The following is a 22,765-nucleotide window of genomic DNA, read 5'->3' as shown; positions in this document are numbered from 1 at the left end:
GCTGTGATATCAAAGTGAGATGTTGTGGTATTAATCACAGACACTGGCTTAGTCTCAGGTCATACACAAGTGGTTTGTTCCAGGCTAGTAACTTTTGTTCAATATTTTCCACTAATAACCGTGATCCTGCTTTTTAGTAAGTTGTTTAATAGCTAATAATTCATATCCATCATACTTTACTATAATAGAGCTTTTGCATGTTTCATTGGTTGTGGGTATTACCACCTGCAACAGTCAGTTTCATGTTGCTAAAATGGAATAGGACATTTATGCACTTACACAGTACATATCACAAAAGTAAGCATTGATTTCTATACACAATACAGTAGTTTCAAAATGATAGCCAATATGTTCCACATTTTTGAAACCAGTTTGTTATAAGTAACTATAATAAGATATGTCATGAGATTGTACAATCCACAGCAAAAATATGGTACTATGTATGTGACAGTCACAAATGTTAAAATGAGTCAAAGTTCAAAAAGGAATGTTGCTGTGGTCAAAAAAAATTTCCTAAAGTCTAGTGACTTTTCTGCTACCAAAACAATTTGGTTTCTTAGGCTAATCATAACAATGTAGTTCTGAGAATGCATCAAATTCACAACTTTGTGGAACTGGTTTTATACAAAAGGTGCTTGTTATCTCCTCATATTGTGGTTGAAGATTGTAGCTACAGTTTACAATGTAAGAAGCACGTATGGTTGGCAGTTCCCCCAAAATGGTTTGTGCTCCCATTGCCATAGCTACCATCTATGTACATATACAATTACTATCCTAATATGCTTTGTATACTGTTACTGTATTAAAACTGTTTCTGTATAATCATATGTCTTGTCTTTTCAGCCTTCCTTTGCTTAACTTACAGAAGAATGCATACAGAATATGTGACCGGATTTGACAAAACCAGGCTACCACACACACACATGCAATGCTTTAACTTTAAACAACTTTTAATTTGACTACTTAGTATGCTATTATGCTAAAAATTTCACACCATTCTTCCATTGCATTGTAAAATAGTAAGTCAAATTTCAACATACTCCTCCATTGAGTTATGGTCCTTCAAAACCACAAATCTGGATGTGTGTGGAAGCTTGGTTTTGTCAAATCCGATCGCATAGCTATGTAGGTTAGAAAGCCAAATATATAATGCTGGTGCCACCCTATCAGATTACAGCAATAGACTAACTTTACTTCAGCAAATCTTTATCAAATGTAGCTTTATTAAAAATAGCATGTTTATAACTTGGTAAGAACGCATTTAGTGTGATCTCTGACCTCAATCTATTGATCAAACCTTACCTAGCTAATTCATTGTATTCTGAAGCTCAGTCATAAATAAGGACGATCAACTTATAGCATTTATTCCAATCTGGGTGTTTTCAAATCACCTGCAGTAATAATTAAAACTAATTTACTGAGCAAGCAAGCACAATTATGTGATCTAATGATCATTCTCATATTTGTTATGACTGATGAAACCATAGTGGTTAATTATGTAAACATTGTATGCTTTTAGTAGGATGTAGCTTTGACATTGTATATCCACACATGAATAACTCCACAAGTAGTTCCAGTCAACTTAACTTCCTGTTTGCTAGCTAAACAATTCAATCATCTAATTCCAAGAACTAGTATTTTTCATTGAACATTATGATTTCAAAGTGTTGGCCTTACAGAATATCTCACAGTTCGCCAACCATGGGTATACAGTGAGCCACAAAGAAATACACATCAATGCAGATGTGAAGACTCTTTGTTGTCATACTAATAATTAGTAAAGAGAGTAATCAGCTTTTTGTATGCCATGTTCCAATTATGAATGCCTAGTTCCACAGCCAATAATGCCTAGTGGCTTAACTGATAAAATTAGCTAGCCATTCACATGCAACATATTGTTTCCTTCAGGTGTTTGCTGTGATAATGCTAAACAAAGATAAAATAGGACATACAGATTACATGCAGCCAACTTAAATACAGCTAGTATTACACCCATGCATTAGCAGCATAATTATAGAGCAGATTTATATTACACCTAATTTAAAACCACTGCAGTACATTTACAAGATGATATAAAATACAGGTGAGGGACATTTTATATGTAGCCATGCATAGTGGATAGTGCTTGCTATACTCTCATATATCTGTGATCATATGCTGTAATTCAGTTGTGTATACTTAATATTGTCTATAACTTCTGCTACTTTTGTAATAACTTAATAGTATAGGGTTTAAACAATGGAAGTTCATGTGCAATAGTCAGTTAATTGATTGATTGAGGAAGGCATTCAGCATCATTAATGAGATAAGTTTTAAGGCAGTATTTTGAGAGCAACTTTCTTGTACTATTGCATTTATCATCACCACAAAATTGAATTCCACAACACGTAACAGGAATATTATCAGCTTGTATTCAAAACTGTACCTGTACTGTATTGTAACTGATCTGCATAGTCGTATTAGAGTTATGAAACTGTTCTACCAGCTATACTCTGAAATTAGTGGCTACGACAATACGGTGGTAGAATTATCAATTTTATGACCAAACGGATGTTCTCGTGGTTTTTTTTATTTTAAAGTTTTAAACAATAGTAACCAAACTTAATCATGTGGTCTGTTTCAGTCTAGTAACTTTCACTTTAATGCATGTTTTTCCAAGAAAGTAAAACTTCTAGCTAAACCCAAGATTTCGTAGTAAGATGTGTGGTGACACATGTGAATGTACTTTATTCTACACATTTTTGTGTGCATGCACGCATTCATACCAACTGTTAATTGTTAACTATACAGTATAGTAGCTGTGCTAATTCATGCAAGTATTTTCCATCCATTACCTTTTTTGATCACATATTAAGTGTGCACAGCAAATTGTTCTGTACTCTATTGGACATGAGAAACTATCAGGACAAAGCTCCCTTGTGTGAGTATTCTTTGTTTGAAATGGTCACAGGTGTCAAGATTTTAATGCTCATGTATTACGTGACTGCATGGATGTGCGAAAAGGGGTCTTTTGCTTTTCCAATTGCATGTTCTTGGTAGCCCATAACTTGACTTGTACATAAGTAAGGTGCCAGCTTGAAATGTAGTCTCTTAACACACCACTATAGTCTATTGGTTGGTGTAATATGAAGGTGATAGGTTAGATAAGATTAGTCAAACTTGGAAAGACTATAAGACTCTTTTCGTAGATCTGGTTACATACTGTATGTCATCTTTGCTACTGTCAGCATACCGCATCATGCATTGACATATTAAATTGTTTTACTTAGTCAGACATGTAGATAGAAAGAAACAGGATAGCTATGTATAGATCTTGTGCATTACTGCAGTACAAGATGTGCAGACACCTTACAGTTGTGGCGACTTCTCAGATTTTATTTAAAAATTTTTCCTTATAAACTATCCCCAGAACAAATGAATATTGGTGAACATATTCATAATTTCATAACGATACAGACCTGATGGTGTCTGCTATGCTGCACTAAGACACTTAACAATATGTAAACTGCAAATGTAAAGTACTTCTTGTATGTATAGCTATTTCAGCAATTCTTTGTCTAACTATACATACAGTCAAGAGTTCATAATAATAATATTATGAACTCTTGATACAGTGTATAAAGTCGTTCACCAGTACTCAGCCTGAGGGTATACTTAGTGTACGTGTAAAGTATTTTGGATCATCACAACCACCTGTTAAACATCCTTTGCTTGTTTAAAACTTACAGTTTTAACTTTACAGAATGTTTGTGACTGTGGAACTGAAGACAGTTCATTATAGGATACTTAACTGCACTTTAAGCCATGATAATACGTGCGTACACTAGATTTGTTGCATGGGTATAATTACTGAGAAAATCCAATCTCTTATAGCATCAGTGAAGTAGTATTAAGTTTGAAGTACTGTATATATAGCTATGATGCCAAAATGCTTTGTAGTGACATTAACAAAGATGTGAGAGTTAAAGCACATGTACCTAGCTTTGTATTGTCATTTCTTAATGCGGGGATGTACGTAGCTAGCTATGAGTCATTAAATGTATGCATGCCAATCATAGACTAGTTGAGAGTACTGCTGCCCTTGTTGCTACCTTAAATAAAGCAAACATGCAGTTACATATATATAGCTTTACAGGTTGCTCCATCTATCCTCAAATCACACCTAGTCTCGAGTAGCCAGTCTCTCATAGCACTTATTGGTTAGAGATTTACACTGTAGATATTGCAAGAGGAATCCATGCAATGGCAGATCCGTGGGACATTTGGGGCAAATGCATGTGGAGGAGCCATATTTCTTTTGATGGAAACACTAAATGTTTTGTCAGTATATAACTCAAAGTACGCATATTACACTGCCATTTATTGCCTAAAACCGAAGTCAAAGCAGCTGCCAAACTGCATGTCACCCAGCACCTTCATGCATACTAAGCATCTCTCAACAAATACTTATTGTGTTGCAGACATTCATAGCCTTAAAACAGCTATCAAGGCTAGCGCTTCACAACTATCTGTGAAGACCAAAACGGCAAAAATCAACAGTACAAGACACAACTAAGAGATGACTATTTGCTGCTTCAAAAATACTGAACTAACACTGTATAGCCTAAATATTATGAGGGATAAAATTTTCAGATATTTCGAGGGGGGGGGTTGAGAAATGTTACCTTTTCGCAGATTTGCAAACATGCATTCCCAAAATGTATTAGGCTATATGGAGGTCTAAATATTTCAAGGATTACCTCCCCCCTTGAAATATCTGACTGGATTTTGGAAAATCAGTCTTAATGTCACGTGTAAAATACATAGATATCTACATCACCGTTAAAGCACTTAGGCTATTATCACATAGTTAATTATTAGTGATTCTCTGTAAAGCTGATCAGTAGTTTGAAATGCCTTTTTGATAATAAATATTTAGTTGAGTTATAAAATGTGACATTAATGCTGGTTTTCCAAAATCTGGTCACATATTTAGGCTATACGGTATCTGTTCTCCCAAGCTACCTACAACTTAGTCTGTTTGTGCCCCTCCCCTTGCCAGCTCTTGAATCCATCCCTGGAGTCAAACCAGCCCGGCATGATCCAACAAAACTGAAAAAAAAAAACCAGTTCAGTACAGTAGCTAGCCCATTCCTGTCATATTAGTGTACCCTATGGTGTCCTTAGAGTATACTGTCATTACCATTGAGACAATAGTCCAGTGATTAAATCAATTATTACCATTGCATACACAGAGGACACGACCAATTATCGCCGGAGTTCCTCACAGAGAGTCTTAATGATTAAGACAAAAAATACAGTACAAGCATACAGGGGCCTAGACACAGGGGTACCATGTGCTGATGGATCAGTACAGCAGGAGCCCTGGCAAGACTTACATTAAATTACAATACACCAAAAAAAAAAATATATATATATATATGTGTGTGTGTGTGTGTGTATAATACTTAAAGTTTACCTAAGGTGATCTAAAAGATCCCAGTCCGGGGAGGCTCTAGAATAAAAAATTCTGTAAGAACAGGACACAGCAATGCGAGCTGCCTGCTCAAACAAGGATCTTACAGTTTTCTTTGGCACTTCACAAGCAGTAGCCACTTGAGCAATTGTTTCTGACAAAAAGTGGCCTAAACAACCAATTTCAATGGGAACAAGGTTGACGGTTAACCCAGAAAGCTGGAGGTCATATTGCAAGGAGTTATATCGATCTTCCTTTCTAGCTCTAGCAGCAAGAAGATGTTGCTGGGTATACTGTCTAAGACTCGACGATTATACTGGCATAACATTACAGTACCTTCAATGGCGTTGTGTGTATCGGGTTTAACGATTATCTCGAGACGAAAACCAAACAGCCGACCACGCCTATAGGCCGGCCAGCCGGCTTTGGGCGCACGTCTGCATAGCCTTGCCCGCCTCAATTGGCGAGAGCGCGCGTTCGTGAGTCAAGCAGTCATGAAACCACTTAATGCATTGATGCCCCCTTTGTCATTGCTTCCGGAGTTTCTACTATAAAATAAGCTCACGAATCACGTCAGACAAGTAACTTGTGTCTGCATTACTTGCAGCATGATGAGATTAAGTGCGATTCTTCTTGTGTGCCTGCTAAAGCACGCCTTATCAGTTCCGCTGGTAGAATTCTACGAAATCGATGCTACTACCACTAGTACGCTTGGAGCCGATGAAGATGCCCAATGCAGTATTAACGTGGATGTGTTCTTCTTGTGTGGAGATCGATTTAATGGATTATGTGTAAGTAGCCCTTGCTTTAATATAGCTATAGCTAACTATAGCTATTGTGCAACACTGGGCTAGTGGTAAGCACCTCGTACAGGCTCTGCCTTCTGTGCAAACCCTCCAGTGCCCAACTGGTAAACTTGATAATAATAATAATAACACTGATATTTTCTTTTTGCCGGCTGTGGACTTGCTAGTTGCATTGTAGCTGGGTAGATAATCTATGAGCTAACTGATATTTGCATGCATCAGCCAGCAGATTTTAGCTAGCTAGCTACATATAGCTACAGGGCTACCAAAATAGTTGATGCTGTTCTACATTTATAATTGAAAGTGCTGCTTCATATGGATGGATACTATATTATATATATATATATATATATATATATATATATATATATATTAGCATAATATATTATATGATGTATTATGTACTAGGTGTTAAGGGATGGTGGACTACAATTCTGGACACAACTGGAACCAAATAATCCATTATCATATACACCTGCTGCCTTTCCATTGGGCATGGCCGATCATTTAGCAGCACCCTTTTGGTGTGACATTGCCACTCGGTCGGGAACAGTTACATTTGGCTCAACTAAAACAGATACAACATTGATTGCAAGAGCCAATGATGATGTGAGAAAAGCCTACCCATTTGATGGTTTTGCTGCAAATGAGATTTTTGTTGCTACATGGAGTATGGTTACAGCTACTGGTGGTAATGCTGCTCAGGTATGTAATTAGTTTTTGTGCCAGCCTTGTGTAATGTGCACATAGCTAAAGCTGCCAAAAGGAAAAAAGGATGAAAGCAATATTTTTACTTTTGAACAGTTGTTAACTATAGCCAAATGTCTGTATACATGTAAATCAACTAAAAAAGAGCAAATTTGTTAGTAAAAATGATAATCAATCTGCAACTGACTATTTTGGTAATGGTTATCAATCACATTTTGTTTCATTTCAGACAAACACTTTTCAAGTAATACTTGCAACTAATGCTATGGAAACCTACGTGATACACCAATACCTTGATAGTGGGATTAACTGGAATATGTGTGGTGCAAACAATGCACAAGCTGGAATCACTTCATTTGGTGACTCTATAAGCCCGCCTGCTTCTGGTACAGCAGACATTAGTAGAATAGAAGAAGGAAGTAATATTGGAGACAGTGGAATATATGTGTACAGAGTACATAATACGAAAGAAGAACCAACAAGTGAGCAATTCAGTTCTGATTTCTGTAAATGACTTTTGAGAAGTTTGTGTGTGTGTGCGTGTGTGTGTGTGTGCATGTGTGTGTGCGTGTGTATGTGTGTGCGTGCGTGTGTGTGTGTGCGTGTGTGTGAGTATGCGTGCATTACAATGTCATGTCACATCAGTTATCTAGTTACTTTTATTGCATCACAATAAGTTGAAGTTAACATGCTTGGCGGGTAGAATACGAACCTGAGCAAGGCTATAGTAGTACCAGTCTAGCTAACTACTGTACCTATTTGTAATATTTTAAAGCACATATCCAAAGTACATCTTAACATTTAGAAATGCAACTAAATCCTTTAAAAGTAGCTGTATATATATAGCTTCAAAACACCAAACAGTACTTATTTTTAGAGGTACTTGTCATGTATAGAGGTGCTGGGGTAGTAGATTCAAGTGACATTGCAGAAAAAGAGCTAAAATGAATGTAAAAGTCTTGTAGTAAATATTTCTTTGACTAATAAACTGAATTTAGTTCTAAAACTTGTCAACAGCTTATCTCCATGGAATCATTTGAACCCATCTGGTTCCGCCCCTGCATCACATGATTTTAAAATAAACCAGTTTATGAATTATGTGATGCTACATCTAAATGTCTGGATCCATCCCTGCAAGTGCAGTAGTCACTAAGTATACCATTGTAATGTTATGGTGCCAACAGGCATAAATTTTCGTTCTTATTAGACCATGCCTATTTGAAAAGTTATTGCTCAGACCTGACCAACCCAATTTTTCAATTTTAATTAATAAAAGAAGAAAATATGATCATGTGAGTACATGACACATAGAAATTAATTTGTACTTTTAAATACTATAATAGAAGTCAGTGGGTACAATTTTGATCTCAAAAGTAATGTTATCTGTAGGCATAGATCACTTATAACCAAGAACATCAAAACTTCAGTGCTGTCTATAGCTAGTTCATTGAGCTATGTATGTAACTACGTTTATAACCGTTTATATAGTTAGCTATGTGGCTTGTAACTAGAAGGGATTTGACATGTCTACATACAGTACAATATAAATGTATTATCTAACCTCTAGCTACTGATCTATTTTTGAAACAATATGGCTTGTAACCAGAAATCATAAGCATATGTGAAACTAGCTGTTTTTGTTGTTGTTTTTTTTTGCCTACCAACTAACCCATTTTGTTGTAAAATTAATCTGAGTAACAACTTTAACAAACAGGTATGGCCCGTATAAAAAAACTAAACAACAGATTGCCTAGCAGCAATAGAATAAAGTCATCAATACATTGCTATCAGTTATGCCAGCTTGATTTGATTCGATTAAATTAAAATAGTTGCAATATTTTAGCCAATCATTATGCACTATTTGGTAATATTAATGCAAATTTCATATGCTATAATAATATTTATATAAGTTCACAATGATACTTCTAATGGAGTGTTTTATCACTTATAAGCATGCACTCCTGTAATTTTTAATGATATTCTATTCTGTGAATGCTATCCCATTAGGATATTCATTAAAAAATTATGAATACAGTACCAGTATAAATTTATGTGTACAGTTTTACAGCCTTACAGGAATCAATGTGTACATTGTCTTTGATATTGTTTTGGTTTAAACATAAAATTTTCTGAGTAAGGCAAGGAGCATGCTATCCTCTAAGAATGAGGGTATTATGTTACGTTTGAAGGGTAGTTATATACTGTATATTATATAAATCAAGCATATTTATTTTCAAAATCATACAAGTATATAACAGCTATAGTAGAGTTTTTTGGATTGTGGCTTTGTTGATATCTATAGGCGCATTTGTAGGTGGTGTGTGTAGGTATGAAAGAAGATACAGTAATAACAATATCCTGGTTTTCGGAATGTTATTGTTAAGCCATGGATTAATACATCCAATATCTCTGTTTAGTGTGAGATAAGGAAACAAAATATGTGGAGCAATAGCAGCCACAATCCTTTGTGTAGGAGAAGAAACAAAATCAAAATGTACCATAGGTTGTTAGTGCATGTGGTTGCTAGGTAACAGTTAGGCAATTTAATTAACCCAACTGCTGTATTCCATAAGGTAGAGGTAGGACCATTTATTACGTAGTTTCCTAGCAATAGCATTTTCCACTGAAGTAATTATTATAAAAAATACAAAATGTGACTGGATTTGCTTCCACACATATCCAGTTTTGCAAATATGAAGGACCATAACTCAATGTAGGAGTATGCTATCACTTTCATATTTTGACCTGTTATTGCATAATGTAGTGAAAGAGTTTTGTGAAAATTGTAGGTGAATATATAGCTTACTGAGTTGACAAGTTGCAAGCGGTTAAAGTCGAAGAACTGGATGTATGTGGAAGCCTGGTTTTGTCAAATCCTGTCACAAATGGAAATCCATGAATAGTCCTAACACTGTAACAGAAGCACTATAATATATATATATATATATATACATACATGTACACATATATGCATTCTAATATACCCACACCCATGTACCTGTACTGTATGTAGCTACTGTAAAGTATTAAGCTGTGAAGGTTTTACTTTAGATGATTACATATAAACAACACTTCATTATTATTTCTCTACTAGTTCTTTCATATAAAAATACAAGATTGCCCTTTTTTAGCTATTTGTTACTGAAATGGATGCCTTTGCACTTGACATGTTTTAAATAGAATCTTGACATTCTAAGACTAGCTACAGTGTGTGACAAGTTTGTATGCAATTAGAAACCATTGTTTGAGTTTCAGAGACTTCAAAACTATGTAAAAGTTAGCCTATGAATCCATAAATCCATATTATGCATTGGTGAACCATAGTATGATGGTGTGTTGATGTTGACTGTGTACATAAATGATATATTATAATACAGTGCATAATTGTAAGTGTATTGTTCTTTGTTATAGCTTGTACTATAAATAACATACAGTACAAAGTAGGAGAAACATTTCTACAAGGTTGTACTCAGAGATGTGTGTGTCAGGCTAATGGAGTTCCTGATTGTCAAGCTATTACCTGTCCAGTAATTGATGGACCAGTTTGCGTTGCTTGGGGTGATCCTCATTACACTAGTTGGGATAGACGGGTATTTAACTTTCAGGGAACTTGTGAATATCCGATGGCTCAATCATGTGGAAGCAATGATTTTGTGGTTTCTGCAAATAATGTTGCTTGCTCACCTGGCAGCCGTGTATCATGTATCAGAGGTGTGAGAATCAAAATTAATCAAGCCACTCCTAATGAAATTTATATTGGCCAAAGATCAGAACTGTTCTTTGATGGTGTGCTGCAGGCAGGTGGTGATCAGACATACACTACTGATGACAGGACTGCCGTAATACGTACTGGTGGACGTGTACATGTAACACTTCGACAAGCAGGGATCTATTTGACCTACGATGGACTATATACACTACGTATACAAGTAGCAACATCACTTTTGGGACAAGGAAAAGTGTGCGGGTTATGTGGTAACTACAATGGTATTCGTGATGATGATCCTATTTCAGACCCAGGAGATTGTCCAGGGGGAGTGGTACCAATGGGAAAAAGGAGTGCACCAGATACTGATGGGTGTGATAATAGTCCTAGCACTGTAACAGAAGCACAAACAAGATGTGGTGTAATGAGAACAAGTGATGTTTTTAGTGAGTGCAGGAAAAAAGTAGACCCTGAGCCTTTTATTACAAGCTGTGAATTTGATTACTGCTGTGGTGATGCTGATGGTCGTGAAAGTTATATTTGCAGTTCATTATCCAGTTATGCTGCTGAGTGTACACGAGCAGGAGCCCAACCTTCTAACTGGAGAGGAGAGTTCTGTCGTAAGTTTGTGTGCATAAAAATTAATATTATAGTGCACAATTTATACACACTTATTAACTGATTACCTACTTTCAAGCATAATAGCGCAATGTTGTATACTACTTGTTTTTGCTTTATCTACAGCTGTTGAATGTCCAAATGGAATGGTATTCCAGCAATGTGGTCCATTTTGTCCTCAAACATGTGAAAATGTTAATGCAGTCTGTGAAGGAAGGTGTGCTGAAGGATGTTACTGTCCATCTGGGCAAGTTCAACGTAATGGGAGATGCATAGATCCTGAACTTTGTACAGGTAGCTATACACACGTAATACATAATTGTCATATGCATGTATGAATGAGCACTTTTTCATTTTTGAGCTAAACAAGGCCAACAATTGTAAATTCCTTGTTTCCCATCCTAGTCAGACAAAATACACCATGCAGGTGGGCAGCTATTATTTTATTGTTAAAATCTATTATTTAATACCAAGGACATTAAAGGGAGCCCATTAACTCCTAAGTATTTTTCTCTCAGATTCACTGGCAGGAGAGCTAGATTCAAGGTTAGTTGTGATTTAAAAGATTTTTATTGGGATTTAACTGGATTTAAACCCCTAGAAGGTTAGATTCGAAGTGTTTCAGACCCCTAGCTCGTGTTTCTTGTGCAGCCAGAAAAAGGCATTTGTCATGCTTGTGGTGACACATGCTATAATCAATAGCCTGACTCTGTGCCATCAAACTTCAACAGTGCGAAATTTCCGAATGTTTCACACATACGCATTATAGTAGAGATTGGGACTCTTGTGTTCAAAGTTTCACCAAAGCTACTTGAAGAGATCCACTGCTAGTATTCGGAGATATGCACTGAATAACAAAACACCTGAAGCTCACATCATAGTCCACCTATCCAATAATACACCATGATACTAGTCTTCATCCCAATGACATGACCACACAGCTCCCTGCCAGTAGTAATATTTAGATCATGTGACTATCAAATACAATAATAAATTTGCATGCAGCTTTAAAATTACCATGCGGGCAGGTGACAGGAAACAAGGAATCTACAATTGGTGGCCTAAAATTTGCTAGTAGACCTGATATACTAATAGCTAGTTAGTGCATGGATTAAATGTACAGTATGCATTCATATATTTGACTAAGATGCTTACAATGATAATATAATCAAGTTCTAATTACTATACAGACAGGAGCTACAATAATATAATAGAAGCATTTGTGCTTAGACTGTTTAATTAATATGTTTTGATCTAATAATAAAAGGTCTTCTTAAAAAATGATTGGACAATAGTAATAAAAAAAACTGTAATGTGTGCAAATATGTACATACTGTTTCATTAAAACTTCTTCTTTACAGCTTGTGAACACAATGGTGTGTTTGTGCCTGATGGTCAGCAAATACAAATGGACTGCTCAACAAAGTGTACTTGCCGTAACCAAAGCTTTGTGTGCGAGACACAGACTTGTCTACTTAATGGACCAACATGTGTTATTTCTGGCGATCCTCATTATCAAACATATGATCTTCGCTCTTTCAGTTCTCTTGGAGCTTGTGAATATGTAGTCTCTAGACCATGCAACAGTGATGAGTTCATTGTTTCTGTTCGAAATTCTGCACACAACAGTGACTCGACACGTGCTGATCAAGTGACTATTGTGGGTGGAGGTCTTACAGTAGTACTAGGTAGAAGTACTGATGGGGGAACAGTCTCCATTAATGGTGTCATGCAGGCTAACACAGGTGATGAGATAATTAGAGAAAATGATGATGTACAAGTTCTACGAACTGGAGGACATCTTAATGTAATTTTCCCAACACATGGAGTTAGAGTATTTTGGGATGGACGATATCGTGTTGAGATAACTGTATCTACAAAATGGCGAGGTCAGCTTTGTGGATTATGTGGTAACTACAATGGTGATGATGATGATGATAACATTGGTCCAGATAGTACTACTTATAGAAACAGGGGATCTGGAGTTACTGCCTTTGTAAACAGTTGGGTAGTTGGTGGTGATGCAACTGGCTGTGATGCTCCATTACCACCACTCTGTGGTCGTGATGTAACTGGCAGTGCTCAGTCTAGATGTAGAGCAATGGTAGGAAGTTTTTTTGAAGCTTGCAATGATGTAGTTGATCCTGAAAGCTACCAAAGAGACTGTATTAGTGATCAGTGCAATTGTGATGCTGATGACATAGATAACTGTTTCTGCGAGAGTTTAGCTACCTATGCTTCTGCTTGTGCTGCCAAAGGAGTAGCACTACCAGACTGGAGGACATTTTTTGATTGCTGTAAGTTCTGAAACAATTGAGCAATATTGTATGTAATAATAATGAAAGATTTTGCTTTACAATTATAATCTGTTTGCCTCCTTGTAGCTGTGACATGTCCAGCTAATATGGTGTACCAACAGTGTGGGTCTATCTGCCCACAAGTTTGTGAGAATTCTGGTGAAACGTGTATTAGCGGATGTGCTGAAGGATGTTTCTGTCCAGTGGGAATGATGTTCGATGATAATGGAGATTGTGTACAACCTGCTACATGTCCTGGTTAGTTACTCATACTTGCAGTTCAACATGTGTGTGATGGAAGTTGTATTGTGTAATTGATTATCGGATTTCATTAACTGATGTAGTTTACTGTATACACAAAAATTATCTTTCTCAACAGTGAATCAACATCATACTAATGGAAATGATTTCAAAGTGTTACAGTGTTACTCACACATCAAATATATGGTGGTGATCTGAATCTGTTTTTAAATAGCACATTATCAAGAGTATTTTCCATATGACTATTAATCAAACCAAAGCATGTACAATTTCTTTAGCCTGTCATTTAGTACTGTACAGATGCGTAATGTTTATTAACCAGCATCAATTCAGAATGACAGTATTTCTTTGTACATGCCAATAGGTCGCTGTCCAGTGCTCACAGCTCCTGATAATGGAATGATAGACTGTTCTAGTCAAGATGAATGTAGCTTCTCATGTAACAATGGCTTTACAATCAGTGGCAGTACAGTCAGAATGTGTCAAGATGATGATACATGGAGTGGCACCCAGCCTACATGTACACGAGGTGTGTACTGTATGTACATTGCATTCTACTGTATGTCAATACATGCACCATTAAAATAAAACACACTGTATTTGATATATAAGGAATGGTATGAAGACACTTACAGAATTCTTGTAGTGGACAGCTGAGACTACAGGATGCCTTATAGAAATTTCATGAAAAGATATACCATACACGTATAATTTTGTTAGGTACCAGGATTTTCATTTTCATGGATCACTCGTTTTTCACTAATTATATAGCATTGAGTCAATCCTGATAAAATCATTAATTTTCAAAGATGAAAATTTTGCAGACATCCAAGCAACTGTGAAATCTGCAAAAGTTTCATCTCTTGAAAATTTGTAAGTATACGGTGGCAAGAAAATGTAGTGCATAAGCAGAGTTTGACAGAAACAGCATTATGCACTAAATTAAAACTAAAAATATAAGCTGATCATTATGATTGCTTTTGCCATTGTGCTTTGTACCTACAGAGGTAAGGTGTGCACGACTTACTGCTCCTGATAACGGAGATATTGATTGTTCACTGGGAGATGATGGAGAAGCTAATCCTGGAGACACTTGTACCTTCACATGTGATGATGGTTTTGACCTAAGTGGCAGTGCCAGTAGGACTTGCAGAAATGATGGAAGCTGGAGTGGTTCTGCTGCTACTTGTAGTAGAGGTATGACTGTTTTATAACAAAACATGTGCATAAATATCTTATACATAGTACAGTGAACATAATAGCTTGAATAACCTGTAGTCTCTTAGATATATGCAAAATTTCAAGCCATATTTTACATGCCTCGAACATTAACAACAGAAGTTATGATGATATGTTTCTAGTACACATAACATTACAAGTGCTACACATAACATTATGAATGCCACACTTAGTTCTTGAAATTTATTTTATCTTCAGTAATAACATGTCCACCACTTACTGCTCCTGTTAATGGAGATATTGATTGTTCACTGGGAGGGGATGGAGAAGCTAACCCTGGAGAAACTTGTACCTTCACATGCGATGGAGGATTTGAGCTAGGTGGTAGTTCTAGCAGAACGTGCACAAATGCTGAAGATTGGAGTGGCACCACAACAAGTTGTACAACAGCAGGTATGTACCTGTCATGTATTTGGTAATTGTAGATAGGTACAACATGTATATGTAGTAGAGTGTGAATGTGTCTTTAATAAAAATAATAATGCAAATATTTCTTACCATTAGTGACAACATGTCCTCAACTAACTGCTCCTGATAATGGAGCTATTGATTGTTCACTGGGAGGAGATGGAGAAGCTAATCCTGGAGACACTTGTACCTTCACATGTGATGATGGTTTTGGTGCAGTTGGAAGTGGCAGTAGGATATGCACAGTCGATGGATCCTGGAGTGGTACTCAGCCTACATGTAGACAAGGTATGTTGTTGTCCTTATCATGAATGATAAAAGGGGTAGAAAACGGATTATGATTGTATCTGTATTCCCATTAGTTACGGTCATCCATCTACTGTAATGTACATATTGATAGATACTGTATGTATTCTGTAGCATGTTCAATACTTACTGCTCCTGATAATGGAGATATTGATTGTTCACTGGGAGATGATGGAGAAGCTAATCCTGGAGACACTTGTACCTTCACATGTGATGATGGTCATGAGTTAAGTGGCCGTGGTAGAAGAACCTGTAGGGATGATGGTACATGGAGCGGTTTAGCAGCAACTTGTGCAATACCAGGTAAAGGTGTAAATTTAGTTATCAATGCAAAACATGTAAATTAATGGCTTGGTTTTTGTGCTGTTGTATCCCAATAATGTTTATGCTGGAGCTCAGAATAATGCTAACACCAGCCATATCCATCCTTTGGTCAATACTTCAGAATGCTAGCTTTAATGTATAGAATATAATTATATACATGTCTAACTGTTGTTCACACAATTGTGTAAACATTGACAACAGTGTGTACAACACTTATGAATGTACACATATCTACACAACTGCAGAAATAATTTGCCGAGTTCTTACTGCTCCTGATAATGGAGATGTTGATTGTTCACTGGGAGATGATGGAGAAGCTAATCCTGGAGACACTTGTACCTTCAAGTGTAATACTGGGTTTGGAATAGAAGATGGGAGTATTAGCAGGACATGTCAGATTGATGGGACCTGGAGTGGTAGAAGGACTGAATGTGGACGAGGTGAGTGCTATTACGTACTTCAAATGTGTATACTTATCTCTCACCCTATGAGTAATGAGTGAATAAAATGTATGCTGTGCCAACAAATACTGCACCTAGCTGCAAGTCAAACACCTTATTTCATATAAACTTTAGTGGGTGTATTGACAATAATAGTAGAATGTAAATAACCGATCGGGAAGCCTAGGATGTTGTCATCGTTGTGATACCGCATAGCAGAATTTCCTAAGGAGAAATTTTTGCAATTTATGAATTGGCTGTACCTGACATGTTCCCCTCAAAATTTGCAGCTGGATCAAAATGGCAATGTTTTAAGTATCATAAGTGCATAAAGGATCTCGAAGAAGCAAATATTTCCCCCCTCAAAAATAATTTTGGATGGTGGGTGATCCACAAATATTTTTACCCTTGCACATATGTGTAACAATACATGTACAAATTGTATGCATGAAATGTACACAAGATATTGTAAAGATTCTGTGCATTTATTTACTTATAGCATGTCAACCACTTACTGCTCCTGATAATGGAGATATTGACTGTTCACTGGGAGATGACAATGTTCCTACTAATAGAGATAGCTGCACTTTTACATGTGATGATGGCTTTAGGTTACGTGGCAGTACCGGAAGGAATTGTCGGATTAGACGTGGAAGAGCACAATGGACTGGTGATGAAACTACATGTGCTGGAGGTACTTTGTTGAATATATAGTTTTTAGTAGAGCAGTAATTATAGTCTTCACAGAATTAGTTCTTGCATAATGGGCATGCAGCATTAGTCCCAGAGTTATAACACTAGTACCGTATATTCTTGTGATAAACCATCATAATTTTTTTAATTAAATGCTTAGTTATAATTTATGATGTTATGTTTACTCACTGCACAGTCACGTAATAAATGCAAAGCTCACACAATATGAATGGCCTTGATAGACTACAATACTTCATATTTTCCTCCAACTTGCGACTTCACATTGCACATCAATTCTGATATTACTAAGGCACTGCACTGTAATATAAGCAGAAAATAATTAGAGTACTGAAGGAAATTTTATTGTAGTAGTAACTTGACTGATGTTGTCATGTCAAAGTAGAGCGTATTTTATGAGATGTGTTGATGTATTTTAGCTGTCTTGTGTCAACCACTTACTGCTCCTGATAATGGAGATATTAACTGTAACCTGGGAGGAGATGGAGTAGCTAATCTTGGAGACACTTGTAGCTTCACATGTGATGATGGTTTCAGGCTAGTTAATGATCAAACTAGGACATGTGCACAACAGCAAAACTCAGGGAGATGGAGTGGCACCAGGACTGAATGCAGAGCATGTAAGTTGTCCTGTATATACAACTTATAATACCATACCTGTTTCACTGCCCATACAAAAGTCTCAATAGTAGCAGTGAAATTTATCCCGTATTTCACTGGTAGCAGTGAAAAAGTTGTAACTGCAATTTCATTGGCTGGAATTTATGTTAAAAATGTAGCGCCAATTAGTGCTGACAGGTGTTTAGTACATAGTGACAAATTGCGTACATAGCAACACTAATGCACAGCATGCGTATATGCAGCGAGTATGGTATTAACTGGGAATAGCATGGATATAGCAGTGAAATTTGGGATAAATACCACGAGTGTTGTATTGGAAATGGTAAATTTCCAATACAATACTCGTGGTATTTATCCCAAATTTCACTGCTACCCATGCTATTACTAGTACCAATAACATTAATCTTAGATACAATTCTTAGATACAATACTCACATTGTAGGCTTAATCTGTATAATAAAAACATTTTTAATGATTATAATTATAATTCATTAAAGTCATGACTTGTATGCAGTATTTTTACCTACAGCTGCATTCATCAAAACTTCCACTTAGTCTGGAAGATCCATAAATCAAACTTCACAATGCCTAAGTAGCTTCTTCAAGCAACCAAAAATCAGTGATTAAGAGAGATGGGCTGTTGTACAAGATACATACACAGTTACAAATTTATACATGTCAATTATGAAGCAAGATTCTGGTAACAGTTTTACTAAATTTGGATGATGGTTTACGAGTACCACATTTAGCTACAAGTGGTTCAAAGCAGCTGCCTTTGTAAAAAGACATTGAGTTTGAATAAAGTAAATTTAGCACATAACTTCGAGTCAGATATTTTAGTCACAGTACCATTCACTCTAATAGAGCAGCCATTATGAGTCAATTCTGCTAATTTCTTTCTGGTGCTATTATAATAGTTTAGACTAGAATGACATAATAATGTGTTGCATATATTCTATACCCATATAGTGAATACATGTCCAACTCTTACGGCACCAGTAAATGGAAGTATTGATTGTTCACTGGGAGATGATGGACTTCCTACTAACAGAGACACTTGTACCTTCACATGTGATGATGGTTATGGGCGAGACGGTCCTAGTGAAAGGACATGTGAATTCCAATCAGGTCAAATCAGATGGAGTGGTAGAAATGTCTCCTGTAATGCAGGTACATATAGAACATGCACTTATTATTGTATTGTCATCTCATACCGGCACAGTTATTAATACTTTTTACACATATTATTATACATGATGCAGTACATTATTAATAAATATACATACACACAATGTAATCTCTGTCTGTATCTAGAGTAAACAAATACATTTTATTGCTACCATTAGTCTTATGACATGTTTACATGCTAAAGGTAAGATCGATTATATCAGAAAGTTAATGCAGATTTTGAAAATGAAAAAAAAATGTACTGAAATTACATTTTCACAGGGTAGTTACATTAAGCATTCACAATTTCACATCCTTTAAAATTGCAACACCTCCAGGGCCTACCCAACACTTTCTTAATCACATGTGATATTTATATGCTTAAAGCATAATACACTATATTAAAGCTTGTAACAGTAACTTAATTGGTCTACACAAACCAGCAAACAGAGGTGCAGAAATTCACAAGCAAATGACATGTGATTGAATCAGGGGCGGATCCAGGGGGGGGGGCTTTGGGGGCTGAAGCCCCCCCCCCCCCTTCATATTTAGGCTTTACTTGATCAATATGCTGAGTATTATAATGAAATTTTGTCTTAGCATAATTATGATCACTAATAATACAAATACTCATAAAACCACCTTATAAGCATCTTTCCAAGGTATTATCAGTGGATTTATGCTAAAGTTTATGCAACAAGGACCTGGATCAGCATTGGAGGTGTACAAGATCGAGATACTCTAATAGAGCAGTCAGCTAACTACTCTAATAGAACATTCACTGGAAACATGTAGTTGGTTCTGTTATGGAATTTTTCCAAATCTGCCTGCACCTATACATACAATGAAGTGCATTGGTCTGTTTAAAGGGTTTCATTCATCTATTTGTGTAGTTAATATGTATGACAATACTTAATTCAGGTACAAAATTACCATTGAAAATGCTCTCAGATTCAATCTTGTATTGTTCAAATTTCAAAATTTTTCACTTTCAACATTCTTATTCTAACATGCACATATTCAGTGTTGTGCAATTGTGAGAGGGGTGCATCATGTATTGGTTGTCTGTACCTACCCAAACTTTTTCATTAGCAAAATGCTTCAGAGAGCCATACCTAGCTATAATCTAAAGGCAGTATATAAAATATCTACAGGCAGAAAATAATTATTATGAATTTTATGTGGAAATGTCTCCAAATTGCAGTATTTTAGCATCTATTTTTCAAAATTTTCCTGGGGGGGGCATGCCCCCAGATTCCCCTAGTTGGGAAGTGTGCTTTGCACACCTCTACCCAAGAGATTAGTACCTTGAGTTAGCCCCCCCCCCCCCTTTTATAAATCCTAGATCTGCCCCTGGATTGGTAACTGAGTTATGCCACTTTAAACCAAAAAATAATGCACTTTGCTGGTGGTCTGCACCTTGAAGTAATAGGGTGAACTACAGTACATACACATATGCGCACATCACACATCTATTATGCTGTATGCATGACAGAATCTTTTCCATAGCAATAATTTTAAAACAAAATTCTGCACAATTATATGCAACCATTTCAATTTTGCAACATTGTTATTTCTATGGAACGTTCTGCCACTTTACAGTATTGCACTAGTATGGTTTCTTGACATACAGCATCATTTATATTGTATATAATTGTTATACATATAACAGAGACAAATGTGTGTCCAACACTCCCAACTCCTGCTAATGGAAGATTAAAATGTGGGCTGGGACGAGATGGGTTTCCCACTCAAGGAGATGTTTGCAGATTCCTTTGTGATGATGGGTTTACGTTGGAAGGCAGAGGTAGGAGGATGTGTCAACTACGAAATGGTGTTGCAAGGTGGACTGGACGTGATGGTGACACGACATGTGTTAGAGGTATGATATTTTATTAAAGTTATAGATAGTGGATTAAACCTGTTTCAATTTTTGTAGCAAGTGCAAAACGAAGTATATTCGACATCCTCTTTGGACATTAAAAGAAACTTATTCATTCTGGACTGATCTGAAATATTTACTTGCATCATACAGTGTCATACTTAGCTTTAGAACCTATGAGACTCATGCATATTAAGTCTTTTTTGCACATTTAGGTCCACTACATTTGCTGTATGTAACTAACATGCTGATTTTAATAGTATGTTTGTTTGTAGTGGTTAATGCTGTATTCATTATCATCAATAATAATAATTTATTTAATAACCTTGGAGTGTAAATTGGAAGGAAGCCTATCTACATACATATACAGTAGCTTTTTTAATTTTCAAATTTAGCGATGTTAACTTGAAACGATCTGACTGCTCTATTAGAGTATTTGAGCGTTCTATTAGAGTATATCGATCTTTTAGAGGTTTTTCAGCTCCTTTCAGCCAGCGCTTGTATAATAATGCTAGCTATCTATCATTCTTAGTAGTTTAGTACTTTCTTCTAGCTAATTAAGAATAGGCACGCTCCTTAATTCCACTGATTATTCCTGTGGAAGTCCGATAATTCTAATATTATGCCTGTAACCATCCTATTATTCCAGAATTATTCTCACGAAATTGGTGACCTGTGAAGTACCGTATGTACATAAAATTAAAAGTTTAGTTACACCAAATATAAACATCTAAAAGACTTCAAAATCTATAACTGACATGACGTAGCACTGAGATTCATGCATATGATCAGACTAGCTTGTAAAGGTTTTCAACATACAGTGCATTAACTAACTACAACTAATGTTTCAGACAAAATTATTTGTTGTAAAACAATTATGGTACATCGTTAGGCAGACACTGAAATGTGGAATAGTCTGGAAAAGCAAATTCATAGCTACCTAATCAATGAGTACAAGCTAAAATAGTTTTTCAAATACGTGGAGTCAATGCCAGTTGCATGAGGGCAAATGCAACTGAGTCTGACAAAATCAGTCTTATAGCCAGAAAATACATGTGTTTGCTTAATATTACAGTATGTATCTTTATTTCTGTGTAATCTATAATAATTCTGTAAGTTAAGTTTCAATAAATTTCTACTAAGTGGTGAAACTTTTAAATAGTTGTCATGTCCACAGAAAACATTATTGAATTTCAAACTTTGATATTATGGTCAAAATTTGACAGGCTATAAGACTGGTTTTGTCAGACTGGGTCACATACATGCATGCATCTTTTGCTGAACCCAATCACATAGTGCTTCAGAGCTGGTCATTCTTGTGCTACCCAACACATTACCCTAACAGAAGATAGTCTACATGCTCTAGACCATCAGAAACAAGTTGACATCATATTGCTTGATTTGCTAAAGCTTTTGACACAGTTCCACACCAGCGATTACTTACGAAATTACAATACTATGGCATTAGAAACAATACATTGGTTAACTGATCGGGCACAATGTGTACTTCTTAATGGCAAATCCTCAACCCCAGTAACAGTTACATCAGGGGTACTACAAGGAACAGTACTTGGTCCTCTGATGTTCTTGTTGTATATTAATGACAGTACCAGAAGTATTTCATCTCCACTACGGCTGTTTGATGATGACTGCTTGTTATATAGAGTAATTGATTCCCAGAATGATGCTTCCATCCTTCAGCAAGATCTTGACAGACTATCAGAATGGGTATACACATATGGCAACCCGGCTTAGGTTTAATGTATCCAAATGTGTTGTAATAAGATGCACCATATCTCAGTCACCTATCATTCAT

The 22,765-nt window shown here is 36.2% G+C and overlaps 2 protein-coding genes across 2 annotated transcripts; both read left to right on the top strand.

The window, feature by feature from the left end:
• The first annotated feature begins 6,063 nt into the window (after nt 1–6,063).
• On the top strand, nt 6,064–13,853 carry LOC136255103 (von Willebrand factor-like). Its single transcript, XM_066047821.1, has 7 exons — nt 6,064–6,246; nt 6,670–6,966; nt 7,199–7,451; nt 10,381–11,295; nt 11,420–11,587; nt 12,655–13,590; nt 13,678–13,853. The coding sequence occupies exons 1-7, from the start codon at nt 6,064–6,066 to the stop codon at nt 13,851–13,853; spliced, it is 2,928 nt and encodes a 975-aa protein (XP_065903893.1).
• A 438-nt stretch (nt 13,854–14,291) lies between these two features.
• On the top strand, nt 14,292–21,239 carry LOC136256174 (P-selectin-like). Its single transcript, XM_066049123.1, has 11 exons — nt 14,292–14,380; nt 14,857–15,048; nt 15,289–15,483; nt 15,595–15,786; nt 15,919–16,107; nt 16,374–16,568; nt 17,068–17,262; nt 17,699–17,899; nt 18,870–19,070; nt 20,740–20,949; nt 21,007–21,239. Exons 1-11 carry the CDS (start codon nt 14,329–14,331, stop codon nt 21,048–21,050), a joined length of 1,866 nt encoding a protein of 621 aa, XP_065905195.1. The 5' UTR covers nt 14,292–14,328; the 3' UTR covers nt 21,051–21,239.
• The last annotated feature ends 1,526 nt before the right edge of the window (nt 21,240–22,765 follow it).

This window comes from Dysidea avara, chromosome 5, assembly GCF_963678975.1.
Source record: "Dysidea avara chromosome 5, odDysAvar1.4, whole genome shotgun sequence".
Taxonomy (NCBI): domain Eukaryota; kingdom Metazoa; phylum Porifera; class Demospongiae; order Dictyoceratida; family Dysideidae; genus Dysidea; species Dysidea avara.
The sequence above is the reverse complement of the archived record's forward strand: the minus strand, read 5'-3'. Positions and strand labels throughout refer to the sequence as shown.